At 31.1% G+C, this 26,294-nt stretch overlaps 1 protein-coding gene across 2 annotated transcripts in view; it reads left to right on the forward strand.

Moving 5' to 3' along the window:
* LOC126835524 (visual system homeobox 1-like) overlaps positions 1-26,294 on the forward strand; it is a 65,668-nt gene that overhangs the window by 17,827 nt on the left and 21,547 nt on the right. Inside the window, exons 2-4 of one of the 2 annotated variants that reach the window (XM_050568180.1) lie at positions 1,603-1,656; positions 19,971-20,073; positions 20,296-20,419. In XM_050568180.1, coding sequence (XP_050424137.1) covers positions 1,603-1,656; positions 19,971-20,073; positions 20,296-20,419 — 281 coding nt within the window. The remainder of the gene's footprint in view (positions 1-1,602; positions 1,657-19,970; positions 20,074-20,295; positions 20,420-26,294) is intronic. The other variant, XM_050568181.1, reaches the window with a different exon arrangement.

Consider the following 26,294-nt stretch of genomic DNA (forward strand, 5'->3'; position numbering starts at 1 on the left):
AAAATTAAAATGCGGTATAGGTCTTAAATTGAATACTTTGTATGTGTAATGCAAATATTACAAGCTGACCAGAATTATTTTAAATTCAATTTTCCAATAACGATAAATTTAATCAATTATTGTACTATTAAGTTTGGCTACAAAAATAGCTCCGAATTTTGGTGTTTTAGCTTCGCTGCAAACTTAAGAAGATATTATTATTAAATTAATTCAAAAAGTTTTTTTCAAAAAAAAAAAATGTAAAAAATTATACGAATATAAGATAAAGATTTTGTCTTTATTTGAAATCCGTCACGTACGATTTTATAGAGAATGCAGAAATGTTCGTTTAGACAAATTTCCCGCAATATAAAATCAATCCTTCTGTGCAGTACTGTACATATATATTTAACCGTCAAGTGTATTGAATTCAGACGTTCTCTTCAATAGTATTGGTATTATACCATTTACATTATGCGGGTCTTTGAAAACAAAACGCCTTTTTCTTGAACCAAAGAGAAGAGCAAGCAAAAAAAAAGTCCCTAAATCTCTTCATTCAGTGTTTTTACACATGTACCTACCTATATTATTATATAATATCTCCGGATATAGGATATTGGGTATAGGTAAACGATTTGTGTTAGATAATAGAACGCATACTCGCAAATATAAATGTATACATGCCCACAATTTGGATAATATTTATGTGTGTGTGTAGAAACTGAAGAAATACGATAACTGTCAGGTCGAATTACCGACGGAGTCCTTTGCGAGTCTAAACACACGCCGTCGTAAACGGTAACTCGATACGGGTGCGTACAATTTGCACAGAAATTCACCATTTGCCCAATAAAAGAATAATGGCCGTGCAGGAAGGTATACGATTGATTGGGCGCGGATGTATCATGGGAAAATCTTAAATAATAGAAGTCAATCAGTTTTTTCTTTACGGTTATATTTTTTATTTTTGTAATCCTCTGAAATCCGAGTCCCTTGGACTTATATAATGCGTGTGTCGTCGACGATGCAATTCTGTTAATGCGGTTATTCCGTTAACGTTCTGGTATAGGTATATCCACATAAACGCCAACAAAAGCGCAGGTGCTATCCGTGAAGATACGTTAATCTGATATAATATGTAATAATAATATCATCATTACAGGCTGATACTGAGCAACGGGTTTATAGGCCATTAAATGCCTTAAATATATTTTTTAACGCCAACATAATGAAGTATTACGGTAATCAATTGGGTCTTGGTCAATTGTATGAATTAATCAATCACTTATAATGACTATCTATCACTTAAAATGTAGTAAATACTATTGTAATTACATTAAAAATAACAACAGTTTTGGGTTGAGTTTCGAATAGCCTTAGGGAGGCTTAACTATGAAAATGCTTGCAGTTAGCATACGAGCAAATTGATTTTTTTTAGTTATTAAATATTTAAGATGATTTTTTTAGACTCCCCTAATCTTTTCCTAAGACAATAGTTTAAACAACGTGATAATTATGGAAATGGAACTTTTTCTATACCAGTGATGTGTTATTTTACTGATTCCATTAACAGGTTAAAATGTATTTGTAATTTTTAACTAATCCTTTTGTTAAATTTTACAGGATTCTCGCAACTACAGAAGAATCCAGCGTTCAGTCCAAACGGCTGCATGTCAGGTAAATGCAAACACCTATACGATTATTTTTTTTTTTTGTACCCACATTTTTCCAAAAACGTATTTATTAATACTCCATAGGCTAGTGTAGGTACTATACGTTTTCTATACCTAGGGTTGAGAATTCTATATAATAACTACAACTATGCTTCGGTTATGGTGGTTCTTTAAAATAATATACATATTGGTGCGTTTTAAATAAGGTAAATAATAATTATCATTATTCTACCATCAAACCCGCGTGTATGACGAAATAACACAATTGTGTTGTTAACCTCTTGTCACGAGCAAAGGTACATTCGTTGAAAATACCGGTTTGTCTTCAATAGCTCTTCAACGGCCCCACTAGTGTGCGTCTATTGAGACACCAATTCAATAGCTCGCAGCTCTCCAGATTAGGATGAGATATAATAATAATAATAATAATAATAATAATTATGATTATTATTATTATATTTAATTCGATCGTACCGAACGGCGTCGTTGCTGCTGTACGCTGACTAGCATATTAATATTATAATATATCCATTGCTCTCTAGTCGCGTCGGTCCAGTCAATTCAAACAAACGGTTAAAAAAAATGTTTAATAAAATAATCCAACGCACTTGTAGAAATCAAATTAAATAAAACACGAATACGTGTTCGCGACGAGTCCGAGATAGTGGCGCCATTCAAAATCTTCCTGAGAGTCTGATCGATATTCTTTTGTAATACAACTTAGTTTGTTCATAACTTCTTCTACAGAGCCGCTTATAGTACTAACTGGTATTCTTCTAAACGCTAAATAGACCGTATTTTTTTTAGTCATCGAATATATATGTCCTTAAGTTATATGTTATCGTGTTTAGAATTGTTTAGTGATACTTTTAAGGTACTTAATAATATCAAGAGAATAATTACTTTTACAACATTTTTCGGACATTTAAAAATAAAATATATTTATACTCATTATTAGAAAACATAAAATATTACTGATTCTGCTTACATGCATAGGTATATGTAATTTGTGTATTTTGTATATTGTATAAAATTAATTAAATCATAACGACTTTGTTAATTTTTTTTTACATTAATGTAATGTTGAGAAGGTTAGTTTACGATTACTTAAAAAACTATAGTTATAACTTATAACTAAATAAAATACTATATTTTTTATTAAATTAAGTAAATTACTTTACATTTAACAAAATTAGATATAAAATACATCGTATAATTTACAGAGGCATTATATAATGTCCTGTTCTTTATTTTCAATTCCAACGTATTAATATTTAGGGATGGTGGTTGAAGAAGATAACCACTTATTAATATATGTTTATTATTGGCGTTAGTTAGTAGTGATGTTCTAATTTTTATCTTTTTTTTTATAATCTAATCGTTTAGAATCAATAAAGTACCTTTTAAGTCAATTTGTTATCAATAGAATTGCTATTTTAGGGATTCTTTTCAGCGGTATGGATAATAAAATAAAAACATCATTGTAAAAACATTGACTCTTCAACTACTCATCAAAGCTAAAAACTATTTAATACACACATTAGCTAGGTGTTTTTTTTTAATTATAAAAAACAACAATGTAATATGTACTAAGACTCACAATATTGTTGGACGCATGCATAATGTATTAAAAACAACAAAAAATTGTATATTGGGTTGCATTTTGTTTAAATAGGCGAAGTAAAATATGTATTACCTATATGTTTGCCTTAATAGTATGCATATTGCATAATACGCAACATAACTTATAAAAAAAACATATTCTTATCGATTATGACGTTTGTGTCTCCTATTCGATTGTAAATCACGAATAGTATTAATTTTATGTACATAAATGTTTTCCATACTATCAATGTAATAATTAAAAGAATTATTAGGTGTGACTACCACACTCGAAAACGATGTTATGGTAAACGTGTGTTTAAATTAATTCACACCTGCGTTTGTGTAGGGACCTTTTCTCGGAGTTCTACAATAATATGGGTTAAAATGGTTTGCTTGTAATATTGTGTGCTTTTGTTTCGGGACCGTTTTCACACACAAACAGACGTTTGGAACGGTGAGAAAACATTTTGGGATGAGATACGCGGGTAACCGTATATATAGTGGGCATATAATGACAACAAATAATGCTCGAAGGTCGTCTCTGTAAGCATCGGCAGCAGCCGGTCGGTGACGCCGTGGCTGAGACGGTGTGATATTATTATTATTATTTTGTAAAACGACTTTGTCACCACCGCGAGGCGCTATTCAACGACCGTCGCTATAAGAAGAAGTCTATATGGACGCATACGGAGTGCGGGTTTTCTGTGCGGACCAACACCAAGACCCGACGGTTGCGGTGCAAAGAAAACAATAACAAAACCGGGAGCGAAAAAAAATAAGAAAAGAAAAATAATAATAAAAACAACCGAAAATTACTCTAAAAACAGAAGCCATATGTCAGTGCTACGTCGACGGCGGTGAAGACGGTGGAGACCGTGGGCGGCGGCGTTCGTCGTATGGCGCCACCGTCACCTGTTGACCTTTGTAGAGCAGCACATAGTCACGTCTTCAATAAACGCCACAACCACCACCACCACCGCCGCCGTCTCTTGTGCGCCATAGAAACAAACACTAGTAAAGTGTAGATGAGATTCGCTCTTTAGAAGAGACGGCAGCCGCAGGATGTTCTCATGTTCGTCGCGCGCGCCTTCTCAAAAGAATAATAACACACGAGTACATCATGTGCGCAACACGTTAACATATTATTCGAATCACGGCCATTCTTCACACGTCGTATCGGGTACCTTGTATTTACATAGGTACAACCAAACCGACGGCTACTATAATATATGTAGGTATATACAACGACGACAACGACCGCACAAGTCCTATGTCTAACACACGCTAAGCTGTGCCAACCAACGTTATGGGAACAGCGACTACATAATATAATATAACATTGCACGTCCCGTACACCCACCCAAAGGAACCCATAGACTATATTCTATAACTATTCTACAACATAATAGTTAATAGTAATAATCTATGTAACATAAATGACAAAACGTAGCGTTCCCCTCACCCCCTCCCATTTGAAAAAGGTCAAGTGCAAAATAAAAATAAAAGTGTAAAATAATGTGTACAAATACGCTTAAAACGTGCAAATACAATATGCGTCAGAGCAAAGAAAGATATATTATACTGATAGAATAAAAAAGCTAAAACAAATTTTAAATAGGTAAACCCGAATTTTCAACAGGTGCTGATTTTAAAAAATCCCCCCAAAAAAGTGACAAGCTTAGGGAAAAAAGTGAAAACTACTTGCAATTTTTTTTTAATTTATTGAACTTTAATTGTAACATACAATCTGTAAGCAATTTTTACAAATAAGCATTTTTTTTTAACAATTTATAATTACAACACATGAATTACACGAGGAGCGGAAACCCTTCATTAAGAACACCTCATTTTAAAAATTTGAGACCATTTTTATACTCTTTTTTTACTAAGGTTTTAGCCAAAGGTAATTACATTCTCGCGGTCACCGTATAGTTAAATCACAATAAAATGAGTGTAATAGTTCATCTAAATCGTGAACGACTTTTTTGGTAAAATATGAAGATTTTCGTTTTAAATCAAGAGTAGAGGTATATTTTTAATCTCTTAAAATGTGAAAACAATTAGTTATCGATGTTGAAAAATACACACACAGTGCAAACATGGTAAAATTCTATAGTAATTTTAATCCAAGAAATAAGACGTGTAATGATCAGTAATTATAAGAGAGTAACCGGCGATATTATACAAAAGTAACATAAATTACTAATAAATACTACTAAAAACGAATATATTTTAAAATTAAAGTACGTCGATTAATTATTGTCAGTAAAATTGTACAATACCGTTTAAAAGACTTGGAAACCTTGACAGTTTTTACGAGTAAGTACACAGCTCGTTGGTTTGTTTACACATTTTAAACTGTTTTCAAGATAAAACTCTCTCGAAAAAAGAACTAACAGTTGTATCAACATCGTCGGGTTTAGCACTTAAATTATATTCATATTGCGGTTAAGTAGAAAACACTAATTTTCTGTACTCATTACAAGACCATAATGCTTCTAGTAGTTTGAATTAAACTATTAAAAGTAGACGCTTTCTTATAAATTGAAGACCTTATTCGTGGCGTATTGTATTACAATAAGACTGTAAAGAAAAATAAATCAATTATCATACTTAGGATGTATCATGAGTTGCGTTTAAATTGCTTAAAAGTAGTATAAGGCATTTTTAAACAGTCTAAAAGCTAAATACCTCAGAGATGTTATGAATTTTCAGAAACTAGAATTATTGTATTATAGACCCAATTTTTAAACGATGTCGATTTAAAACCGAATCAACATTTTTGTGACATGTTAAACGATTAGGAACATAAAGTACTGATTTTGGTACTGATTAGGTACTGATTTTGATCTTTGATAATAATTTATAATAAGTTTTAAATACAATAAAAATCCTATACATTTTATTTCCAAAGTGGTAACAAAAGGCCAACTTATTTAGAATCAAACGTTTTCTAGGCTTTATATTGACGACGTTGACATACAAAAAAAAAAAATACAATTTATTCGTATAGATAAAAAGCGTTTAGGTTTAGCAGCACATTTAACTACCTAGTTTGGTTTCATTCCAAACTGTGCTTAACTGTTTTTCTATTAACACACACAAGAAAAATACGTGACATATAATTTCCTGTACTATGAACAAGAAGTGTAAATATTATTTTAACAGGTGTTGAATCCATACAGGTATAAAATGAATTGACAACAACAGAAACTATCGAATTTATTATTAAAATAAGGTCTAATTTTCTGCAGTTTACTCATTTTTTTATTTCTACAAATGAGTGGACACATTACCGAGAAAGCGGTAAAAAAATGTGCTTACATAAAATACTTGTGCAATTTTCGTTTAATAATACAATATCAACTTTATAGGACGCAATAATTTAGACTCTTGTGTAAGGTATTGTAATATGATGTTTCTACCTTGTATGCTATACTAAGGCTCATTACAACTAAAGCGACATTTTATAATATATATTATACTTACCTGCTTTCAATGTAAGATCCTCTAAATGAGCTTCATAAAATGCGGGGTTTCTTTTGTTCACTCAAACTACCATACTTGAGCCGTCGTCGTGAATTAGCAGTAAAACTATTTTCAAAACAAGGGTAGGTATTCTGTTTTCACTTGATGTGGTAGTGACTTCAAGTACTTTTTTCATTGCCGAGTAGAATATGACACAAGCGTTTATTTTTTTTTCTTACCAATACAAGGTTAAAAAAAAATTCTTTACTGACCACTAGAATACGTTTATTTTTATATTTATTAAAGCTATAGTTAAAGCTATAGTTATTATAGCACACATTTATTACTATTATTGTTTGGTTAAACAATGATAATTATTTTTTTTTCTTACCCTGTATGCTTTAATTTGATTAATAACCCATATTATTTTGATTTTATGAGAGACCAACAATTATCTTAGTTTTCTTGGCCTGTGTGCTGTCGTTTTATCAATAACCACAACAAAAAATGATTTAACTATTATATCATATATTTGTTAAATACGTTTTAAATTTTTTTTTCTATAGATATTTTGTAAAAAAAAAGTTTACTGTTTATTTCAAAAATAAATATATTTCCCTTGTGCTGCATGAAAACAAATCTAGATTATTTATTAATATTATTTTTACATGTTCAGTTTAATTACATACATACGTTTTAGGTCGGTATCCTGTATAAGTATATTATAAATACTGCAAATTATATTATATAAATTGCAGTTATGTAAATTCTCATCAATATTTTCTTAAAAATGTGTAACGTAAATTATGCAATATGTTGTCAGCCTAAAAATACAGGTTTATAAAGTTTACGTTGGTCTGTAATATATTATTAATGTTTATAAGGGTATAGATTCTCTATAATTCGAATTACCAAAATCAATATACATATATTGTAAAGGAAATCAAACAAACTTTACGATATTATTAATTATATTCATATTTAAATAGACAAATTTTAATGTATTTTAATGCACGGTGTTGTAATAAATAACATTTTATACCCTCTTCATAGTTTATTTGATTTGTCTTTTAATAACAAAAATGTACACTTTGATAAAAAATACTCGTTTCTCTGTAAAGTTACTCAAGTACGTAACACGTGACTTTAAACTTTTAATTTGTTGTCGTTATACTTTTTGAATGTACACAAGAATGTTGTTATTGTAAAAAGGTGTTCGACGGTTTATCGTGTAGTTTTTTCAAGCGCATGCATTATAATATTTTATACATACACACATCCATAAAAATGTGTGTGAGTGTAAGTTAAGTTGAAAGGTAGGCCATATTGAGGGGGTTGGCTTCACGAGTGGTTCCTTTGAATCGGTATAATTGGCAGCCATTACTCCTGCTGTGCATGCAGTCGTTCGCAAACTGAGAGCTTGTCGGTCATTTAGTGTACCTGCAAATATACGTGCATCATTAAATAACATAGCGGTACACGTCCATCTTGAAATTGTTTTTTAATGACAAAATTTAATAAGTTACAGTTTTTTTAAAAAAAATCGACGAAACTCGTTGTAAATGTTTTAAAATGATTTAATATAAAAACAATTACTATATAAATGCATAAATTAATCATATTCTTGACTTTGTGACAAAAATAGCAATTAAAAATAAAATTATAATGTGGCAATCTTCGTGAAAAAAATCGAGTGTTAAATATTAATTATTATAATTCAAAATATAAATTCTATATGTATTAAAATAAACTCATATTTCTTACAAGTTTAGTTTTTTTCAATTAATATCATTACTATTAATCGAATTAGTCTTTATTTTGCTAATGTTTTTGAAGATGGTAAAATATCAGTATTCAATATTGATAGTAATAAACATAGTTATATGTATTTTGTTAATATGTATTTTATTATAATAATTCATTTTAATAATTAATAAACTTAATAATACTTAGATCCATTTTAGAAATCAACAATTTGTCAATTAAATACAAACCTATATATTTTCAATCATAAAATTATGATAATTTTATATAGTATACACAATTATGGTAAATGAGCAGGTATCCAATGATAGTCAGTTTTATTTAAAAACAGTTTAATGTAAGTTTGTCAGAATAATTATTGATAATTTTAAACTATTAGTTCCTTCTATATCATTTGGACAATTTGTCTGTAAGAACTTTAGAATAAAATAAGTCTTCTAGTGACATTTTCTACTTCGATATTAGGATTTAACTTTACTATAATATATTATTGATTGCACTATAACGGTATCAAAATGTAAAGAAAAAAACTGATATTATATATAAAACGATTAAATTAGAAGTTTCAGTAAATGTATTTTATAGAAACGCTGAAAAGGATTTTAAATCCGCTATAGCTTTATACATTAAAAATGCTATAACTCGAACTAATGATACTATTTATTACAGTAGAGCGAGTACGGTTTTAAAGGAGTAAAAATAAATATCTGGATATCCTAGTTCTGTTATATCTCGTAGCGTATATAATCAATCCGATTATGTTATTATGTTAACTGAGACCGGAAAATTGCGTCTTTCCGGACTGTTCAAGAGACCCGAATGCCGTAAGCCGAGTAGAGGATTATTTAGATTTTAAATGCCTCATAACCGGCTTACATTAGTAGACGGCCAATAAAACCGTGCGCTTTGCAAGCTTATTCATCGGTACATCCGGTAGAAATAAATCTAATTTGCACTGATTAAAAAACATTTAGTTTGACATCTCCGTTGCACGTGTATACAATTATATTATGAAACAAATAATATTAATTTCATTTTAATCAAATATAACGACCGCCCCGATACGATAAAATAATTATAATAATAATATAAATGTTTTGTTACAATAATCTGTCAAAAAACAATAATCGAAACAAATTATAACACTTATTTGTAATTAGTATTTTTTAAAAACATACAAATAACATTTAAGTGCTTTTTTTTAATTACAACAAAAGTTAAAAATATAATTTAATATTAGTTATTTGAGATAACAATATCGTTATAAAATCACTAAATGTTTTCTTCGTCCTGATGCTCCTTATGCTATTTTTTTTTCGTTTTACCTATTATCTCAATAATTTTAGCGAGCTTTAGAAACGAACCTTCTTTAAGTACTATGAGATTTGCTTCAATAATAATTTAACTCAGAAAAAAATGCACGTTGTCAGCAGAAGCTTAAATTGTCAAAAGGCAAAAGCCTAATCGTCAAAAGCTTAAATTATCAAAATGTCTTGTCTTGTATTCTTGACTATACGACTTGTGGTAATCGTATAAAGCTTAAGTTTTAACCTTTGCTACATCTCAATAATATCTTCGTCTACCAGCTTATATCATCAAGAAACGTTATAAGATTGTAAAATAAATAGATAACTCAACATAGTTGCAGCATTTTTTATTAACTCTGTACAACAATATTATACAAAAATAAATAAGCAATTTTTATTTACATTTCAAGTTAATCTTTTTTAATATACACTGTGGAAGTTATAAGATTATAATAATTATACTAAGCACACATCATTACTCTCACACATCCCTCAGTAACGATTGAATTTACAAGAGCATACAACGCAAAAAAGATATTACATTAGTGTAGGTATGAGAATGAAGAAGTGTTATGTGAAGGTATGAATTAGATTATTAATTGATGATTTATATAAATTTAAAGGGACGCAATTACATGTCACTAACTAGTGTTTAAAGGAATTCTTACAATTACCGTAAGAGTCTATTTATTCGATTAACGTTTAATGAATGTTCATACAACCCGACATTCGACTTAAAGATCGATTATGATTACATTTTTGAAGAAGTTAGAGCATCTGTCACGACTGTTGAGTAAATGGTAAATAGAGTAGCCAAATTAAAAAATAATTTTCTCAACTATGTAAGAGAACATTGTAATGAAAATTGTGGAATTAAACGAAACGTGGCGTCCATTCAATTTGAGACTTGCGGAATAAAAAAAAATAATCAAGCGCAATTAAGTTTATTAACAGATCAAAATAAAAATCTAAAATTGACTTTAACTTTTTTGCTCTGTAATAACTTTGCAATAAAACGTCAGACAAACGCACATGGGATAAACAAAACTATGATCGGGTTCTTTACTAGTTCCACAAAAATTTCATTTTTTAACAAAATAATATTCTATACTGAGATAGCTCTTGTTTTTTATTAAGAGGGCGTCGCGCCGGTGATTTTCAGTGGTAAAAACATGTTTAAGCAGACTGAAAATAACTCGCTTAATTTTGGTTTTAATTTTGTGTTCGTATATTGAATAATTATTTAATTATTATAAATCCATTGAGCACTGATCGTTATGGTTTACCGCACAAGCTTAATTTTTAATTCCGTAAAGCATTTACGCGTAGTTAGGTACCGTGGTTGAGCTTATCATCAGTTTTTCACGCCGACAACAATTAATATGTCGTAAAAACGATTTCATTAAGTCGATGAACTCAATCTGGCCGATTGGTGTGTCCGCGCAAAGTGGCAGCCCCACATTCATAGATTTCACGGGCTTTTGCCTTTTTTCCCGTATCATTCTCGTTTTCCATTACGTGTCGTGTCTTCTTACCTCGATATTGGCGTATTCAACCGTTAAGTCGTGCACATGTTACATAATATACTCACGCCCTAGTATAATATGTGTGTGTGTGCGTGTGTGCTGTATCAAGTTTTACAAACACTATTCCCAGCGGTACGCGGCCGGATCGGACCTATAATATATCAGTTACACGGTCGATTAGCGCTGTGCCGGTGTCGAGTGGTCACTAGAATTAATTTCCACCGGGTTACCAGTTTTATTTGTCGGTTTCAAACACCCTCGCCCCATCCGTCGTCGTCCCTTGGCGATACTCTACAATTATTAATACACACACACATACACACAGCAGAAGCAGCAACAGCAGCATTAGTAGCGCGCACAACAGGCGGGGTAGACTAATCGAATCGATAAAAATAATGTACACACCGCCTTTTATACTGTATAATACAATTTTACGTGCTCATACGGTTAATATTATAAAAGAACCGATCGATGCATGATAGGGACACGCCGTTCCAGTAATCGCCGTATTACATAATTTATTATAGTTAAAGTCGAGTATAGGTAAGGTATGCACTGGTAACGTGCATTTACTAATTTACGCCTACGATAAAAAAAAATCTATTTCGAGGACGGTACCTACTGTCGTTTTGGAATATTAAAATACATACACATAGGGGACTTTAATTTCTGCTCGAGTTACTGCCAAACTCAGGATATCTTGACGTAATTGTATATTATATTAACAGCGGTGATTGTTCGGTTAGGTATTGTATTGTTATGCCTTTTATTTTGTATTGTATCGTTTGAATTTTATACATACTTATAACACTATAAACATTTTGTAAATCTTACTATCGTAACCATTGCCATTATCATAACTGCCAGGCCGTGTATTTTTAAACAATAAAAGAAGGGTAAAATTGAAAATAGCCGCTATTTGATGTAATCTGTTATTTTATGAACTAGCTGATAACTAAAAAGTAAATAAATGAAAGAATAAGAGGTCTAACAAAATTTTAATACATTGTAAAGTTAATGAATTAGAGTAGTTGTATGTATTAGAGTAGTGCACTTTCAATCATTTTTTGTTAAATCAGATACTTTATAAAATAATATTTTAAGTAAAATAGTACCTATTTAATAGTAACCTAACCTAACTCCAAAGAAAAAAGGGCTTTAGACGCCCTAGCACTTTTTTGTGTAACACGTGTTTCAAGAGATGCACTTATCTGAGGAACTGCGAAGCTGTTTTAATGTAAAAGTACATTTAACATTTACACAACGGGCAACGGCAACATGACAATTATTATACCAGAAGGTTTACCAATAATATTCGATATTGGAATCTTCTAGATTTGAAAAAGTACCTAGTCAACGATTTTTGACAGTTATGGGATTGAGGCTTGGTTGCCATATAATTTGTACGGCGACCATAAACGAATTAAACGGAAAATCCAAACCGGCGGCTAAGCTGACCAGTTGATGTAACGGAGAAAATTAGATTGTCGGCTTCCGGGCAAAGGATTATAAGGCGACATTCGTGGTCATGTTTGATTCTCAAAGGAGCTGTACTATTCTTGTATACTGCTATGTGTGCTTTGGTCGTGTCTTTCCGGAACCGCTGCCAGCCGTCGTCGTACTACCGAAGAACACAATAATAGTGCACATCACAGCTAAAAGTGCCGGAGCATATATGGGGTGTCAAGTCGTGTACACATTATTATGTGTTTGCAGGGTGTGCTGGTGTCAGGGTGAGAGTAAATTACGAGGCATTTCGATAAGCCACCCCGTAATGGGTTATTGGCGGGCAAATATTTTTCAATTTAACGCCCGCGCACCCTTTTATTTTGCACACTCCGGAGTATCGCGTTATTAGGCGGCGACGGTAGCTCAGCTCTCAAGTATATATATATATATATATGTATATGTATGTTTTCACGCACTTACTTCGCTTCGGGGTTGCCACTGGTATAAAAGTTATATATAATATAGTCCGAAGTCTGATAGAATTATCCACTGTTTGTTCTTGGCCGTTTTGAAATCCCAGAATAGCTGCTCAACGTGAAGTCTTAGCAATTATAGTTTAGATAGCTAATCCTTTACAAAATCGACATAACGTATTTGTACACACGTTTAGTATTTTTCATCGTTGAATCGTTTAACGATTCGTGAAATCATGATTTTCATATCAATGACCTGAAACCTAGTCTAATTGTAAGACTATAAGTGGGCTGCCGCAGTTATACAATAGACTCAGGTAAAAAATGTATGATTATTAGTTACATTAGTTATAACAGTTATTATTACAACTTATAATACATGGAAACGTTTTATATTCTAAAGCAGCGTGTGCGCCGTCACAGGGTTTAAGGTTAGGCATAATATATTTTTAAACAGTAAAATATAATAAAGTAAAACCACACATTATTATATATTATACATTATGTCAGTTTGATTGAGTCGTTTTATTCGTATCCGTTAGTATCAGGCCTTTGTATTATATTATAAAAAATGTTATGTACATCGTCACCGCACTGGATGCCGTACCACACCCATTTGATCGAGATCGGCATTCACACAGGCCAATCTATGTGGTACTTGTATATAATATAGCAGATATATTATATGTTTGTTTCAATTCCCAGCGGACAAACTGTTAACGCGTTTAACACTCCGTCAGCTTTCACCGTGTTCATCGTATGCCACGGATTCAGCTACGTCATAAGTGGCAGACAACGAGCCTGGTAATTGAATTTACAAAATTCTCCATTCACTTTTCCCCTCTCTTTAGGGCAGTATCTCTTCACAATACTCCAGCTACTGATGAACACTTTAAAGTATACTGTTATTTGCCATACATATAATTTCCCTCTCACAAGAAAAGTCAGCAAACACTTTTTTTTGAAATCATAATAAACGTTTTTTTTTCTGATAAAATTGCTTTTTTCGCGTTTATACTTATAGGAATATTCTGTACGAATATCGTTTTTTTTCGGAGGACACAATGAAAGGGCGAAGGTGTGAAGTAGAGAAAACATATTGTCAGCGTGCCTATTGTAATGCGGTCCATGACGCATTTACTAGACGTCGTTAATGCCTCTTTTTCTATCTATCATTCTCGCTAGTTCTTTTACCCCGGCAAACATAATAAACCCATTCAACAACCACGCGCAATGTATATAAAAAAGAGCTGTTTTGATTTATCAATGTATAGTATTATGGTATAGTAATTATATTATTATTACATACAGAAAGGGTTTGCTGAAACTCATTTTTCATTATACAAATCAAAGGAAAAAAAATGTTTACAGTGTGTGCGATTTTTGAACATCAACTAACACGAATATTAGAAAATCATATAAATTATCAGCCACCGAAGTGATTTGAAGGCTGTTGTAGTAGTCATATAGACCTTATTGAAATTTTAAGAAATCTATTAGCGTAATATGCTTAAGAGGCAGATTTATGGGTGTGAATAAACTTTATTATAATTATAAATTAATGACTTAAAATATATGTGTAGTTACTCATACATATTTTTATATTATATAGTATATACACTATTTTTTAAAAAAAATATTTTAATAAAACGAATTAAGTCGTTCAAAATACCTTGTTTAGCAGCTGTTGTGTGTCTTATGTGCTGTCGGTATTTTTTTTACAGTTTGATTTTATGGTGAAAATAACTTAAAAAAAGACATTGTATTATTTTTAATAAAGAACATTATGTTTGTTTAGCTTGTATTGTTGAACTTCTGTACACACATTCAATAACACTTTTTTTATTTAGTATTGTGGCGGTGTAAATTATCGCTTTGTATGAAGTAAAAAGTATAAAATATGCTAAAGTTGTAATGGTAAAATGTTTAAAAATTCATAATCAAACTCTAGTTAGGTATTTGTGTTTAAACTCGAGTTGACTGTAATATTATGCAATTTAAATCGCCGATCATCGTTTTCACCAACCATATTTCTAATTTAAGGATAATTCTATAATATTGTTAAGCATATACATATTTTATACCGGTGTATACACTGTATAGCCTATAGGATTCAATAAATTGCAAAATTCTATGTAATAATATTATTTTATTTGTTCTGAAAGCTTCCTTGTGTCAAAAAAAAAAAAAATGCGTTAATCATCTATACAAGTACGATTTTTTTCTACGTGATTTAATTATTATTAACGAGGTCTCGAGTCGATCATATACGTCTTGTAAAAGTAAATTATGATATTATGTATAACCACCACAGATGGCAGATTAATATTAAGTAGCTTGATATTATTTACGTTAAAGGAACGTTACATGAGTGCATATTTTTGAGTTGACGGTAGACTATAGGTAGGATGCTCAAAAACTGATTGTCCAATGCTTTTGGTAAAATGTGCAGAGTAAAAAAAACAGAAAAGACGAAATTATGGTGTTTGTGGTGGTTGAACCAAATGATCGTCTAATATAATCGCGTTTGCTTTATTTCCTTTATTCCGGTTGATGGGATGTACACGCACTTACATCTCATTCCAACGGGACGTGTTCCCTCGAGGGTGTCCTGCACGCGCACACACACATACAAAATCGATAGATCTACAATATTTATACTAGAAAGAGGGATGAGATACGCCGTCACCGCTTTCGGACGACCGGTGGGCACCGGGGTGATACAGCACATCGATTAAGTGATCTTATAATATTGTTATCAATACAACAATATACACTATATATGAACGCTATGCATGTCTTGGTTTAACCGACAATAACGAAAAACGACGTTGTGTTTGAACAAGGGGAACATCTGCTTCGGTGTGTGTGTGTGATGGAAGTGAAGGGTTACGCGTACGCGAAGGTGTTTGGAGGGAAATAAAGAAATGTGACAGGGAACTGACAAAATGTTGGTAACAATGAATCGCCGCAGCCGGTTGTACCTACGCCCACCGATTTTTTTTTTTAAACGAAAAATAGCAAAAAGCGCCGTGCGATGTAGGTAAGTATATAACGGCATAATATAACGTTAACGTTTATTTTATTTATTTATAATACCCGGTGGCGGTGTGTTCAGGTATACCTAAATGTTGGCTAACATAAAAGGCTTTTATTGGTCCCAACATTGGTGGGCGGAATATTTTGATTAGCGACCTGTCATCGGACCGTGGCCCGGAGTACAATGCTATCGACGATCGTAAAAGGGGTAGCAAAAGTTACACCTTCGTCGAGGATTATTCACCGGCCAAAAATAATATAATGGTCGTGCTATACACACGCCGACCAGCATGTGTGTGTGTGTACACATTAAAAATCGGTATTTACCGCTACATTATATCGCCATCCACATATTATTAAGTATAAGTGAGTGCCTAAACTATATTATTATGTTATACAAGGGCAAAACATGCGTGTGCTCGACGACCGCAGACTTATCGATTCCGGGCCGCCGTTGCCAGTATTGTGTTGAGAACAGAACGAGGAATGCATGTGAAAATCTGTTGAAAATTCCAAACCGCAATTATTGCATTGAGGACTTTGAGCACCAATTTTCGCATAACTATTAAACATTTGTATTCAATAAGAAAAAAAATAGCAGAAATCTCGGGGTTCAATTAACTCCATAATTCGATTAAGTGATGAAAAAAATCGGATGTTCAGAATACTGCAAACGGCCAAACAATACAGGCGAACCATCTGTTATTAAATAGGTACCAGCTAATAGCTATACCTATATACATATAATTTACAAGATAATATACCTAAGTATTGTAAATGAGATCTATACTTTGATCATTGGTTGTAACTTCTCGTAAAATAGGGTCATTATAATTTAATACACTAAATAGTATAGTAAGTCAAAACAAAATATTGTAGGTACAATCTATAGACGTGATCAACAATTGTCTAAAAACGATTAGGTATATTATAAAACCACGTACAAATATGTAATTGAACTGGATAGCTTTTGTCAGACTTCGTTCTAGATACTTGTCAAAATTAAATGTGGATGAGTTATATTTGTATACCAATTGATTCCGTTCTATTACTCCAAAATATTAAGAAAAGTTATATGGTAATAAATTATCCTACTTTTGTAGGAGAGTATAATATGTAAATAAAATAAGTAAAACAGCTAAAATTAAAAAATGATATTCTTATCCGTTATATAAAGCATATGTGATATAATGTTGTCCGCCAATTTATAATTAAATTTACGTGGATCCGTATGTTATTTGTATACTCGCGTATTTAATTCTTAACGTATAATATCTAGCTCTTGGTCGGGATAATATTCACGCGAATATTATTAAAAACACTCTTGATCACGTGACTATTATTAATACACGTGATCACATGTAAGACTTTTAACTAATTCACGTGATTAAAAATACCTGTGCAGGTTTTATATGATTTGTATTCACGTGATCCGTGAACCGCCATCACGTATGTTAACACATATTAACTACAGTATTCAAGTGCGTAACCGAGACCCCAAGTTTCTACCATAAAATGTTTGTTAATCGATTTCTAATTTTTATTTCTATTTCATTTTAATACAATTTCGACCGTCCATAAAATCCTATTAAATTATAATATTTTATCGATTTTTTAACTGTTTTTCTTTCTTTTGAATTACACTTTTCATCTCATAGTGGAAAAAAAACGGATTTAAACTATATTGAATACCGAGACGGCGAGAGTTACTCCGGTAATATTATTTGATATTATGGAAACCATATTATAACTAATAGTAAAACTGTTATAAAATAAAATTAAAGCTTGCATATTTATATTCAAAAACGAATTAACACTGAAATCTCTCATAAAACATTTCTTTTTTTATAAATTGTTTTCTGTATTTTTCAAATAGCGTCACTCTATTGTCCCCAACAATATAATACTCCTTTTACAATAAACAAAATATATCAAACCTAAGTTATAGGACAACAGTAATTTTATAACAATATAATATATTTACCAATAACTTTTTTTTATTATGTTAAATAAGTAAGTACTATAAGACGGCCATAGTATGACCACCAATAAGTAATATTTTTATTTGACAACCGAAAGCGATTAAACGTACCTAATTGCATGTTGTTTTATTCATTTTGTGTGTACAGAATATACATTTAGCTTACTCTTGAAGAAACGATGAAAATAGTTTGTCTTATAATATTATCTTGTCATCGGTCATCAGCAACAACCTTATTTAGAAAATATAATTTGATTAGTATATGGATCTAGATGGAGACGTCTTGTATATTATAATATCATGCTTTTTATGGCTATCTTGTCCAATTTATTGTGCGACTGACGTTAGGTAATTGTAGAAGGCGTTGAATACTGTATTATAATACTATAAATTATGTAGGTATGGGTATGTTTACAAAAGGAACCTTCAGTACCTTGCGCGTGTTGACAGTGGTACACCAATTACAACTTTAAATTAATAATTGATTACTGTGCATCATTTGAGACGTCCTCGTGTATTTAACAATGTTGATACATATACATATAAATAATACATACAAATACATACATCCAACAGCAAGTTAACAAGGGAGTCAAACCAGCCCCTTTGAACAAAACGCAATCACGCGCGAAGTCTCCTCTCGGTCGTAGCCTCTCACATCTCATTCTTCTCGGTCGCCCGCTCTTCCTTCTTGCTTTCACTGCCACCACAATGTGTGTCTCGCTCTTTTATATGCCTAAACATAACATAAAAAAAACAGCAGGTCGTACCACTATCGTCGTCACCATGGATACGGGTGGAAACGAGCCATGGCTTTTTGCTACCACCGGATGTGTGTGCGCGCGCGCGCGTGAGTGTGTATACTTAATTTTCTTTTTGTTTTTTATTTTTACCAATATGTAGAAAAATGCGTAAATTAAGTTTTTACAAAACTTAAAAAAAAAAACCAAACAAAAGCGGTAAATAATTTTATATTGCAAATACAATATTCTGAGAAATGTAATTACTATATTGTATTTAATCGTTAAGGAATTTCTTCAATTGTTTATTTCGATTTTGGTTTTTTGTTTTAACGATACCTTAAACATTTAATATTAACAGTCGAGCCAAGAGGAGTTTTTGTAAAAGCAAAACATGCGAAAAAGCGGTAGTGACAGAATTCCCGGAAATATTATCTTTAGGGAATTATTACTTATGAATACCTAGTAGTATTCTCTTCCCGAAACTCCAGCAGAGAATTAAAAACCATGGAATAAAACAGAATTGTGCTAAAAGAAAAACATGTTTTTTATTAATTAAAATTCTACTTGAGGTCACCTATTCAGACGGATTTAAAGGGTTTTTACTAAATTTCAAAGGCTAAGAAAGTATAATAAGATTTTTATATCCTTATTATGTTTATACAAATATAATAGGTACCTACATTAAAAGAATCACTGTTACCTGTATCCAGTTTAATTAAAATGCGTATTTAAATTACACCAAGAACATTTTCTTAGTTTTTTTCGTATTAATGTTATTATAGATTTTACTAATTGTGCTGAGATAGGCGAAAGCACTTTAGTGTATTGGTAAGCTTTCATTATGCAAACCTGTGAACTAAACACAATTCGTATAGTGTATTGTGTTGTACTAAAACCCCTTTGAGTGATATATTATTGTTTGCAACTATAAATACATTACTTAAGGTAATTTTTATCTTTCAGGATTAAGTCATTTAAATCGTCAAGAATCCGGCAAGGACTACAGCAATGAGGGAATGACAACGTCTTTTGGATCCAGCAAGAAGAAGAAAAAAAGAAGGCACAGGCAAGCAGTTAAATAAAAGTCCCCCCTCTAAAAGTCATATGATTTTAAAAATAGAGCAATAAGTATAGTTGAGCATAGAATTCTAAAAATAAATTATTAAAATAATTACATAGGAAATAATGTATTTTACAGATAATTTATTTTAGGTTAACCATTATAGGATTCCACAACAGATATCTTACAAATACTAATACCATTTAACGTTCTATAATACATTTTTAGGACTATATTTACCAGTTACCAATTAGAAGAATTAGAAAAAGCATTTAAAGACGCTCACTACCCTGATGTTTATGCTAGAGAAATGCTTTCCTTAAAAACCGATTTACCAGAAGACCGGATACAGGTAAGGAAATATTTTCAAATTTTATTAAATATTTTATCTTGGGAGAAATTATAACTACATTATAAAGTAACCGTTAACCTAGTAGTACCTAGTTATTAAGCATATTGGCGTTCATCATTCATAGCATTTTAATGACCCATATATTTTTGTTTTATAGATTATTAAAGTACTGTATATTAAATTTATATAAATACAAAATATATAATATAATAGCTGAATAAATATATAGGAATACCTATTTCCTACATAAAGAGGAGGTACAAGATTACAAATGTTAATAATAGCCAAATCCAAATGTATACTTCCTATATCATTAAAATTAATAATTTCATTAATCATTACAGTTTTCATTTGAATGTAAAACACAAAAGTCATCAGTTAACACTCAAATCTCAATATATGAAATTCGTAGTAGGTACTAACTACATATTATTGTATATTTAGCCGTATAAAATTTAAAAGATATAAATATTCCTCACAGCAATAGGCAATACACTTTAGGAATGGTATTTCATTGATAAATATAATATTGCATACTGGTTGTCGCAGTATTCTTAAAATAGGCAAAACATTTTTACATAATATTTATAATTTTTAACAGGAATTCTAACAATATTGTTTACTTATCTCATTCTTGTTTCTCATTTATTTTTTATTATAGCAATTCTCTCTAAACCGCATCAAAACATTTGGAGGAAATTTATAGTTTTAAATTCGTGTGTGTGGTTAGGTAGAGGCTAAAATATATTATGTTGTGTTATACACATTGATATCTGTGTCTCGAGTCATTATAAAGTAAATTGCGGCTGAATTAAACATTCTCGGTAGCTATATTATTATAATAACTGTAAACATAATAAATAGTAATAATAAAGTCTCTCGTGCAATTATAACGGTAAGCATTATTCATACATTATAATATTATGTTTGTCGGCGGTGACTTGATGTAAAAATTAAAAATATTTATTTAACCGAGGGAACGTGTTGGAGCACAGCCATTGGACAAGTGGCCAATTAACGTATAGGGCGACCAAGGCGGAGTCTATAATATACCAAAGTGGCGACGGCGCGCAGTACCATTAGACGGGAAACACGAAACAACTGTGTACCGGTCTGCCGGTCATGGAAGCTAACCTAACCGCTTAAATTTAGAACATTATTATATACTCACTTAGTTCAGTTATTAAAATTACTTCGTGACGATTCATTGAATTTTTATTTTTAAATGGACGCTACCTAACTATTTTCAAACAGAAACCTACCTATCTAAATAAAGTACATATCTATAAGTAAATTTAAAAAAAAATCTTACTTTGAAGCTTACACTATTAAAATGTGTAGATAAGAGTATACTTATTAATATAGACGTCAGCCACAACAATTCGCTTTTTTGGTTTTAATCTTTAATTCAGTATTTTCTATAGAAAAAAATTACAATTTTGCCACTGTTATAATACAGTAAAAATTTAACAATAAATAAAAGACAATTTTATATGTGGTTAACCGTTTTTAAATTTATTGTTTATCATTTGTTGAAAAATATTGAAAATAAAACATATTCACGTTAAAACTAAACTTTAAAATTCATAGAAAAAAATGTTCTATTTTCAAAATAACCGGTAAAATATAAACAAATATCGATAGAATAATATAGTTAAATATATTTCGGTCGTAATAACTTTTTCAGGTTAATTTAAAGTGTCTTTAAAAGAAACATTTCTCAGTGTTCATATTTTAATATCAGTTGTACGATGATTTAAAACAAAATACCTTACAAATTTTTGATGCGGTTCGATTTCAAGCCAGTAAAAAAAATACGAGCACATGTAGTCTCTTGACTAGGTTTTTTTGAAAACCGATATCGTTTATAAATAATAAACTTTTCATTTTCAATATATTTTTTATCGATCTAACTTCATTTTTGTATACGCATCACTTAAGTTTAAATAGATAAAAATGGCAACGATACGTCATTTAGGTAAAGTTAAGTTAGGTTAGGGAACGTGTCAATTAATTTGAGTATCAGTACGCATAAAATACAATTTTAAATGTAAATAAATATTGAGAAAACATACAGGTAGTGAGAAGAAACAAATTAACTACAAGTTAAGTAGATTTTTAACTTATCTAAAGAATCATGAAAGATATCTGTATTTAGTTTATTACAAGAGCTCAACTAATTGGCGCATTAGGGCCATAAACAGTCTTGTCAGTCCTACGTTTCTTTATCTGGAAATAGAAATCAGACCTACGATTAAAATCGTAAACTGAAAAATTTAATAAAGCTGACTTACCGCTAACAGGTGGACCAGTTCACGTTGTTAATTCTAATAATTTCAAATTTAACTAAAAAGGTTTCGACCACGTGTGTAATCGCAATAATAGCTGATATTATTATTATTTCGGTTCTCGCTGTCTGATGTCGTGAAAGGGTTCTGTTACTTATTAGAATGTTTGTACGAACGCATAGAACATGGCATTGTCGTTTGGGTTATTGACTATTGTGCATATTGTTCTATATAAATCGCGCATTGTTTGACAACAATATAATCATTTTACCAAAAGAATAATATTATATTTTGGTCTATTACAGCTACGGCTTACGGGTAATTTAACATAATAATAATTGTTATTGTAATGAATTTGATATATTTTTAGGAATAACTTATGTACGCGTAAGACCAATATAGGACGACCACTGACAACAATAATTAAAAGGGCTCTCCGTTTTCATTCAAATACAATATAATATTATTGTAATGGTGTATTATGGAAACGGCGATACACACACACACACACACACGCACGTTATCGTTTTTGTTGTATTCGTTTTTCGAACAGACGCCCACATGTCAAACTGACCCCGTGGGGCATCCGCTATACATGTAGGAGTTTTCCTCTTTTTTGTCACCAAGTCCCCGGTCCGCGTTTGGTTTCATTATCGACGTTTTTACGGCGAGATTTCCACCGTTTAGACGACCCTCTGACTAGCCATACCCGTGGCGTCCCGCGGCGATGTTGATTTGAAAATAACTTCCTCCGCGCTACCGCACGTCATCTCGTCCATCCGTTTCCAAGTCGCACTCGTTGCTCTCCAATAATATACCCCTCCCCCCCCCAGACCGGCTATCCCGCTATCTTTTCCCGCAGGACCCCATCCGACGGTGGTGTTGAAAATAACACACACATAATATAATATAGTGTCCACAACTCCAGCGCTCCGACAGCGCACGCCCCCGAAATCCAATGATTGACTGTTTACGACACGCATTACATTTCCAACCGGGAACCTCGCACGTGCGTTCAACATTGGAACAATGCGTTGATAAGGCATGTTTGTGTTTACACACTCTTGGTAAAAATTAAGTCCTATCTACCGTGAATATATAAAAGAATAAAATATCAATTATTAGAACTAGGCAAATTGTATAAATGGTTATCGCTGTTTTAGATTAAGCGATGATCGCGCGGGAAAGAATACTTAGTATTGGTCCAACAAAAATGATTATTGATTTAGGGACACAATTAATTTCTAGTTGGAATAACTAAATGAATAGTTGATTTAACTAAAAATTCAGTTGGACCAACTATGTATTTTTTCTGTGCGTAATTAAAATTTTTTTTTTTAACATTAATTATAATTTGTCATTCAATTAACATTGTACTGAAATAATTGCTGGAAAAATATAATATTACTAGAAACCCTCAACTTATTTATGCCTACTAAACGGAATAACATACATAGTTGGATCAACTAAAATTATAGTCAATATAGGGAAGGACAAACACAAAATTCATAGTTCAAATAACAAAATAAATAGTTGAGCCAACTAAACATTTATTTAAAGCAACTATTTCCAATTATAAATTTATTGTGTCTCAATATTAACCATAGTTTTAGTTAGTCCATCTATGTATTTTTTTTTTTTGTGTATTCAGTACACGCCGATTTAAGTTAAATAAATTATTGTTGAACATTTTATCGAATGAAAACATAAAGCAAACGTATCGAATATTCTAATCACTTACAATTATAAATAAAATCAATATTTAATGCTATGTAATAATTCTAAAGTAATGGTGCGTAGTAAACTTTTGTGCCTAAATACAACATATTTAAATTTTAATATTAGTGTTTGAGAACTTAATTGTTTATGGTTTTCCAATAGTCTCAAATTCTCTTATTAACTATTGCTTCCATTATCTTATTTAATTGTATCTCATAAAATATTCAAAATAAGGGCCGTTAAGTACTTTATATTAATTTGAATAAAAATAAAATCGCCTAAGATCAATGATATTATGTAATATGTACCTATAATTCATTTGAAACTGATTAATACTAACTATATAACTTTTCAAATAAACTTAATTCAATACTTATAATATATAATATTGTTTTAGTATAACAAGACTCGTTAATATGACGTTTCAATATACGACTTGGAAAGAAATAACCATAATAATACATTTTTAAGAGTCCCGTGTCCAAACTCGTTCATGTACAATCGTCGTTTTGGTTTTTGGAATGGTATATTATATTATACATGTTTTAAAACTTAATATAGAAAAATGTGGTTATATATTATTATATGTACCTATGCTATGCGTTAGAAACGATAAAAAAAATAACATAATAATATTACATTAAATATAGTCCTGCGTATATTGAAAAATATCCCAGTCATTATTACCAGGACTATTGTTGTGTGTGGGCTGATTACTAGACAGGTCAACCCAGAAATTATAAAACGCTGAATCATAATAATTATATGTATATTTACATTATTACACACATGATTATTATTATAACTGTCAGCCGGAGGTTTTCGGCGGTTGATCGAGAGGTGGTTATTGTGTGTGCACGGCCGCCCGGATGCCATCTTGTTACAACTGGATCCCGATAATTGGCAATAATCTAATTTAATGATTTTACAGAAAATACATTACATACGGTCCAAGGCTCTTGAACATATAAAAAACGCATCTCTCACTTATTTCTATCACACGTCGTTCTGTAATTGCCGGTTCCCTCTATTATTATTATTATTATTATTACATTGTAATGATTATGTGGCAAGTGTTAAAAAAATATTCAGTTACTTAAAAAAAAAAATATTGTATTTATATATATTTATTTATACATGATTATTACTGTTGGTTTTATTAGTAATTGTGAACGTAATTATCATACAACCGTTCGCTCTCGGCCCACTGCACTCCGCGGAAACGCCACTGTCATTATTTCTGTGCACACACGCGTACCTAAACAAAAATAATAATAATAATAATATAATAAAATACAATACACAATATAAGAGTTGTTGCGAGTATACAATACATATAATATACATAGAAAAGCCCGAATTTGCTAAACATAACGGTGATATTCATAATATTATAATGTGTGTAAGCACATACACATTTTTTTTAGAATTACACTACTGTCGACACAATAGAAAATAACAAAAAAAAAAAAACATTCCGAACTATGAACGCAAGTGCTATAACGGTTGTAGGATGTGTATTGCTATCCCCATGCGGCCACCGTCAATCATAATCTTTGGCAATCCTATTGTCGTCTGGTACACAACGCAAATATATTATAATAAATAAAATAATAACAACAAACTTGTTATATAGTTAGGCACGGTAAACTAGTTGCAACTTGCACTTGGCGAAAGCATCTGCAACATCACATACATTGCCACATGATTAAACATACCTACAATCGTTAAAACTAGTTACAAATCAGTTTATTTCAAAACAACCAAAACCGATCTAAATTAACTGCCTTGATTGTAGCGATTTAGTATCGAAACTAACAAGTTCCGTTAAATCATGTGAGTTTTGATCCTGAACCTTTTTTATATTA

Source organism: Adelges cooleyi, unplaced genomic scaffold, assembly GCF_023614345.1.
Source record: "Adelges cooleyi isolate 19-005CV unplaced genomic scaffold, UGA_ACOO_1.1 ACOO_flye_CR_arks_rails_tigmint_CR_PRNA_23, whole genome shotgun sequence".
NCBI lineage: Eukaryota > Metazoa > Arthropoda > Insecta > Hemiptera > Adelgidae > Adelges > Adelges cooleyi.